The sequence below is a fragment of the Propithecus coquereli genome, unplaced genomic scaffold, assembly GCF_000956105.1.
Source record: "Propithecus coquereli isolate 6110/MARCELLA unplaced genomic scaffold, Pcoq_1.0 Scaffold390, whole genome shotgun sequence".
NCBI lineage: Eukaryota > Metazoa > Chordata > Mammalia > Primates > Indriidae > Propithecus > Propithecus coquereli.
The window spans coordinates 165,832-172,454 of record NW_012149619.1 but is presented as its reverse complement, the minus strand read 5'-3'; the positions used below and the strand labels follow the sequence as shown (position 1 = coordinate 172,454).

The following is a 6,623-nucleotide window of genomic DNA, read 5'->3' as shown; positions in this document are numbered from 1 at the left end:
ATGACAGAAAGGAACCAAACCGTCATCTCAGAGTTCCTCCTCCTGGGCCTGCCCATCAAACCAGAGCACCAAAACCTGTTCTATGCCCTGTTCCTGGCCATGTATCTTACCACTGTCCTGGGGAACCTCCTCATCATAATCCTCATTCGACTGGACTACCACCTTCACACACCCATGTATTTGTTTCTCAGCAACTTGTCCTTCTCTGACCTTTGCTTTTCCTCTGTCACAATGCCCAAATTGCTGCAGATCATGCAGAGACAAGACCCATCCATTCCCTACACAGGCTGCTTAGCCCAAATGTACTTTTTCCTGTTTTTTGCAGACCTGGAGAGCTTCCTCCTTGTGGCCATGGCCTACGACCGCTATGTGGCCATCTGTTTCCCCCTGCACTATGCCACCATCATGAGCCCCAGGCTCTGTCTCTCCCTGGTGGTGCTGTCCTGGGTGCTGACCACATTCCATGCCATGTTGCACACCCTGCTCATGGCCAGGCTGTGTTTCTGTGCGGACAACGTGATCCCCCACTTTTTCTGTGATATGTCTGCTCTGCTGAAGCTGGCTTGCTCTGACACGCGAGTTAATGAATTGGTGATATTCATCATGGGAGGCCTCATTCTCGTCATCCCATTTGTACTCATCATTGTGTCCTATGCAAGAATTGTCTCCTCCATCCTCAAGGTCCCTTCTGCTAGGGGTGTCCGTAAGGCCTTCTCCACCTGTGGCTCCCACCTCTCTGTGGTGTCACTGTTCTATGGGACAGTTATTGGTCTCTACTTATGCCCATCAGCTGATAATTCTACTCTGAAGGAGACTGTCATGGCTGTGATGTACACTGTGGTGACTCCCATGCTGAACCCCTTCATCTACAGCCTGAGGAACAGAGACATGAAGGGAGCCCTGGGAAGAGTCATTTGTCAAAAGAAAATTCTCTTCTCTTTGTGATGGTAACACTTGGGATTATTACACAATTTTATCCAGTAGGTATATTGACATTGATATTTGAGTATTATTCCAGACCTTTTTTCCTCACATGGAGATTTGTGCTTAAATGAAATATTACATAGTTGTCCAATAAATAAAACAGATGAAGTAAAGGTGCATAGTTGAACTAGGAAGGGGTTCTCAGAAACTTAGTAGGAAGGTTTTCTTCTTTGTTAATCACAGGTGACCCTGAGGAGGTATAATTTAAAATATTCTAATTGAAATTTATGTCAGGCTATTAAATTGCTAATTTTTCATGTGTTCTTTTTAAAAAGTATAACACTGCTTTAAATGATACTTATTCTTTCCATGTCAATACTAAGACCAAAACTTCTCAGTCCCCTGCTCCTCCCGCTAACCTTTTTATTGTTGAATAAAAATTCTTATGTCAGGCCGAGACGGGCGGATCATTTGAGCTCAGGAGTTCGAGACCAGCCTGAGCAAGAGCGAGGCCCCATCTCAACTAAAAAAAAAAAATAGAAAGAAATTAGCTGGACAACTAAAAATATATATAGAAAAAAATTAGCCGGGCATGGTGGCACAGGCCTGTAGTCCCAGCTACTTGAGAGGCTGAGGCAGGAAGATCGCTTGAGCCCAGGAGTTTGAGGTTGCTGTGAGCTAGGCTGATGCCACAGCACTTTAGCTGGAGCAACAGAGTGACACTCTGTCTCAAAAAAAAAAAAAAAAAAAAAAAAATTCTTATGTCTTCCTAAGCAAGTGTTCACATCATTCTGTTTTTAAACCTTTTTTTCTTCTCCTTGATTTTTGTGTCTGCATTGTCTTTTTTTTAACCTGACCTAAACCTAAATGAACTTTCTTTGCTACAGTTTGGTTTGTCTTTACCTAGGAGCTAAGTCATACCTGAGACCCTAAAAGTTACTTCTTCAAGCATGGGGAAGGGAGCCAAAGTCTGCTTAAGAACCTCATTCATTCATTCAATTATGTTAGTTATTTTAATATTTTTAAAAAATTGAAACAATAATTGTGCATACGCATGCAGTACAGTGTAACATTTCAATACATGTATACAGTGTGTGATGATCAAATCAGGGAAATTAGTATATCACCTCAAACTTTTACCATTTCTTAGTGTTCAGCACATTCAAAATCTCCTCTTCTAGTTATTTGAAAAAATATAATCAATTACAATAATTGTTTAGTATAGTCACCCTACAGTGCTATAGAACACTAGAACTTATTCCTCCTGTCTTCCTATAAGTAGCCCTCCCAGGCAGGCTGGAGAGAAATTCGGAATGAATGGGCTGAAGGCTGGATGAATATCAATAGGAGGAAATACTCTGGGTGGGAGCTGTGCCGATGTACTAATAACATAAAGTCAGAAAGAGGCATCACTCTCAGGGACTACATTTATGAATACGTATTTCCTGAGCTAGGAGCTTTGGGAGAGAAAAGTAAGACTTTGGAGAAGCTTATGTTGGATATTCCACAATAAAAATTCTACAGATCTGCTTGGAATATAAATGCTTTCTCCTTCAAAAGTCTTGTCATATGTGTGAGGGAGGTGACATCAAGTAAGGGAGAGAGATACAGCAGAGGATGGAGATGGAACATTCCTTTGTCAACCTTAAGATATACCATGTATGCATTAATGTAGTTTTATTTAGTGAACTCTTTCCTTCTCTAGACCCTACCTGTCCCCTAAACATTCTCTGGGATTCTTAGGTGGTAGTGAAGAGAAGGTACTTATTTTATGTGAACAACAAAATTAAATGATTCTTGGCACTGGAACCATGGTTTAAAACACCTTTCCACACTGATCTGCAGGGAATCTCACATTCCCAACAGAAGGAAACTTTGCAATGATATTCTTGGTTACTTAGGCTGTGATTAACTAAATGGCCCTGCCCTGTAGGACATTGCTGCCCAGGAATACAGGACTGCCAAGGTCTCAACTCTGCCCAGAAAGTGGGCACAGCCAAAAACAGGGTAGCAACTTACCCAGGAGGCTTGTTTGGCAGAACCTAACTTTATATCTCCCTATATTATTTACCTTTTTCTATAGAACTTATCACCATGCGGTATGCTATATGTTTATTTATTTATTTTGTTTACCTTTATAGCATGTGATTTTCTTGACTGCAGAGGCTTTTGTCTGTTTTGCTCACCAGTGCCCTAGAAGACTGTCTAGATCATAAAAGTAATTTTACTATTTGTTGATTGAATAAATAAATGAATTATATAGGATTTTCTTATAGGACAAACACATAACACCACTCCTCAGGAATCAGGAGATAGAAAAAAAAGGTTATAGGACAGTTTCCTGGTAACTCTGGGAAATTTTCCTCAGTCCATAAAAGGCAGGAAAGGAGGGACCCTATCATCTCTCAGGTCAGTGACCGCCTCCCCACAAATACCTGGCACAGAGCACCCTGAACATCAGTATTTCTGAGGCTGTAGATAAGTGGGTTCAGCATGGGGTTGATAACAGTCATGAAAACTCCAACCCCTTTATCTTTATCTGAAGAATCCAGTGAACCCAGCCTCATGTAGCTGAAGACACCTGTCCCATAGAAGATGCCCACCACGGTGAGGTGGGAGCCACATGTGGAGAAGGCTTTCTTCCTGCCTTCTGCAGAGCGGATTTGTAGCACAGCAGCGACTACATGGGCATAGGACACAGTGATGAGGACCAAGGGGGACACAGCCATAAAGGCTGCTGCTACAAAGAGCAGCAGCTCATTGAGTTGGGTGCTGGAGCAGGAGAGCTGGAAGAGCTGTGGAAGGTCACAGTAGAAGTGATTGATCACATTGGGGCCACAGAAGTTGAGAGTAGTTAAAGCAATAGTGTGGGTCAGTGCATTGGTGAAAGCACAAGTCCAGGACGCAGCCACCAACATCCTCTGGACCATCTGGCTCATGTGGGTGCTATAGGTGAGGGGCCGGCAGATGGCCAGGAATCGGTCATAGGCCATGGTGGTCAACAGGAAGCAGTCCATCCCAGCCAGAAGGTGGAAGAAGCATAGTTGTGTAACGCAGGCATTATAGGAAATTATAAGCCTGTGGGACAAGAGATGACTCAACATTGCAGGAACAGTGACAGTGATACATCCAACGTCCAGCACCGATAGGTTCCCCAGGAAGAAGTACATGGGAGTGTGGAGTTTGGGCTCCACCAGGATGGCAGCCAGGATGCTGAGGTTGCCCCCAACTGTGACCAGGTAGGCAAAGAGGAAGAGCACAAAGACCACAGACTGCATCTCTTCTGTTTCCACTAGGCCCAGTAGAGTGAACCCAGCAACAGCGGTTCTGTTGGTTCCAGCTTCTGGCTCCATGAGTTCCTGTAAGGAAACGTCCCAATAGGGGAGGTATCAGTCCACTCATTCACTTACTCAACATAAACATTTTAAACCACTTATGTTCAAAGCCCCAAGGTGAGTTCCCAGTGTCCAGGTGAATATTTCCCCAGTACCCTGGCCGTACCTCACACACTGACCTCCACTAACCACCTCGATGCCTTAGCCCTGCTCTTGGTTGAGATGCCCAATGCCATCACCACCTTGTCCCTTCCATCCTCTGCTAGCTGAGTGGGTTACAATACATGGGAAAATAAAAAGATATAATGTACAATGTGAGGACCAGTGTTAATAAAGTGTATTGTATTTGAGATTTTTGCTAAATCAATAGATTATAGCTGGCCTTACTGTGGGGAGTGGGGTGGGTAACTATGTGATATGATGGATATGTTAATTTGTTTCACTACTGTAACCATTTTACTATATATATGTGTCCCATAGCATCATGTTGTATACCTTAAATATATACAATAAAATTTGTTAAAATGATAAAAAGACTTCCCTTTTGAATATAGTGAGATTAAGATAGAATTTCCCCATATTTCTCTGAGGGATCAACCTAAGGCAAAAAGCAGATTATTTTTTAAAATTTATTTTTAATTGACAAATAATAATTATGCATATTTATGGGGTACAATGTGGTGTTTTGATCTATGTGTGCTTCGTAGAAGATTGAATCAATCAAGTTACCATATCCATCACCTCAGCAACTTATTTTTTTTTGTGGTGAGAACGTTAAAAATATATTCTTTTATCTAAACTGAAGGACATTATGCTAAGTGAAATAAACCAGACACACATATTGCTTGATCTTACTTATATGTAGAATTTAAAAAAGTCAGTCTCAGAGAATCAGACACCAATAAGCAGACTTCGAAACAGAAAAATTAATGATGTTTCCAGGGAAACTAGAAAGTACTTGAAACTGTTGCCTAGGTTTCAAGACTTCTAGAATTAGTAAAGATCAAGTGAAGGCTTGGCAAGAATCAGAGAGAAGATACCCATGATTGTGGATGTCAGAAAGATCATCCAAGTACATCTCTCCAAGGTGAGGGACCATTCTCTGAAGTATAATTTCAAAATCCCTTGTTCTATAAATTGCTAGTGTTATTATTATTACTTAAGCCCTTTCACAGGACTTCGAATAACAGCTTAATTTAAAATTATTTATTCTGTTTATATTGTCAGCTACTCCTCTCTAAAATCAAAGTTGTAAGTATGGCCTGTGGGCTGGTTGCTGTTAGGTGCAGTTAGAATTCTACATTACGCAGTCACTGATTGTTCTTCTACTTGTCCTTGACTTGGGTTTGGTAGATGGAGCAATGGCTCTAAGGGTATGTCCTCAAATGAAGACATGTACTTGGAAAGAAGATTGAATTAAGTTTTCCAGATTTTATGTCAAGCTCTGGATCAAAAAATACCAATGTTTCTATTGCCCATGGAATAAGAAGGTCTGGAGATTCATTAAGAGCAATGTTTCTTCCTTGCATAGAATAGATGGGAATCAGAGGATGGGAAGCATTTGGCATCTGATAACTCTAACAGAAGGGGAAGGGCGATGGTTGCCTGAGCCAGGGGCAGTGAAATTTAGGGACAGGAATGGTTAAGGAGATCCCAGAAATCAGAGATGCTGTAGCAGTAGGACTGATATGACTGTCTGGGGATATGGTCACCAAAATATTTTGAAAAATCTCTTGTTTATAAAAATGGGAATTGAGTGCACATGTTGGTGGCATAGTCTTCTCTGGTCTCAATTTGAATCTGAGAAGCAGAGGAGGCAGTAGTGAGTGAGAAGCCCCACCCAGGCAAGCTGATTGTGTAGTGTTTAGTTGAGACTGTAAAAAAAGAAGCTTGCACTGTCAGCATTGACTATAGAGAAGTCAAGGCAAAAGTTACTCAAAAACAACCGTGAATCAAGACATGCACCTTTGCCCAACAAAAACCTCTCTCACACACAAATAAAACTGGTTGAGAAACCTTTCAATTGGGCAAAGGACATGAACAGAAACTTTTCGAAAGAAGACAGAATAATGGCCAAAAAACATATGAAGAAATGCTCAACATCTCTAATCATCAGGGAAATGCAAATCAAAACCACAATGAGATATCACCTATCTCCAGTGAGACTGGCCTTTATCAAAAAGCCCCAAAACAATAAATGTTGGCATGGATGCAGAGAGGTAGGAACACTCATACGCTGCTGGTGGGACTGCAAACTAGTGCAACTTCTGTGGAAAGCAATATGGAGATACCTTAAAGAGATACAAGTAGAACTACCATTTGATCCAGCAATCCCATTACTGGGCATCTACCCAAAAGAACAAA

At 41.5% G+C, this 6,623-nt stretch overlaps 2 protein-coding genes across 2 annotated transcripts; one reads left to right on the top strand and one right to left on the bottom strand.

Annotated features, from left to right (window-relative positions):
* On the top strand, positions 1-945 carry LOC105817000 (olfactory receptor-like protein DTMT). Its single transcript, XM_012652603.1, has one exon. It carries the CDS (start codon positions 1-3, stop codon positions 943-945), a length of 945 nt encoding a protein of 314 aa, XP_012508057.1.
* Positions 946-3,329: 2,384 nt separating this feature from the next.
* Positions 3,330-4,326, bottom strand: LOC105817002 (olfactory receptor 3A2). The gene has a single exon (XM_012652605.1). The coding sequence runs from the start codon at positions 4,275-4,277 to the stop codon at positions 3,330-3,332; it is 948 nt and encodes a 315-aa protein (XP_012508059.1). The 5' UTR covers positions 4,278-4,326.
* Positions 4,327-6,623: the final 2,297 nt, after the last annotated feature.

Excerpts from the sequence above, each read along its gene's own strand:
- LOC105817000 (XM_012652603.1), top strand. The coding sequence starts at position 1 with ATGACAGAAAGGAACCAAACCGTCATCTCAGAGTTCCTCCTCCTGGGC.
- LOC105817002 (XM_012652605.1), bottom strand. The coding sequence starts at position 4,277 with ATGGAGCCAGAAGCTGGAACCAACAGAACCGCTGTTGCTGGGTTCACT.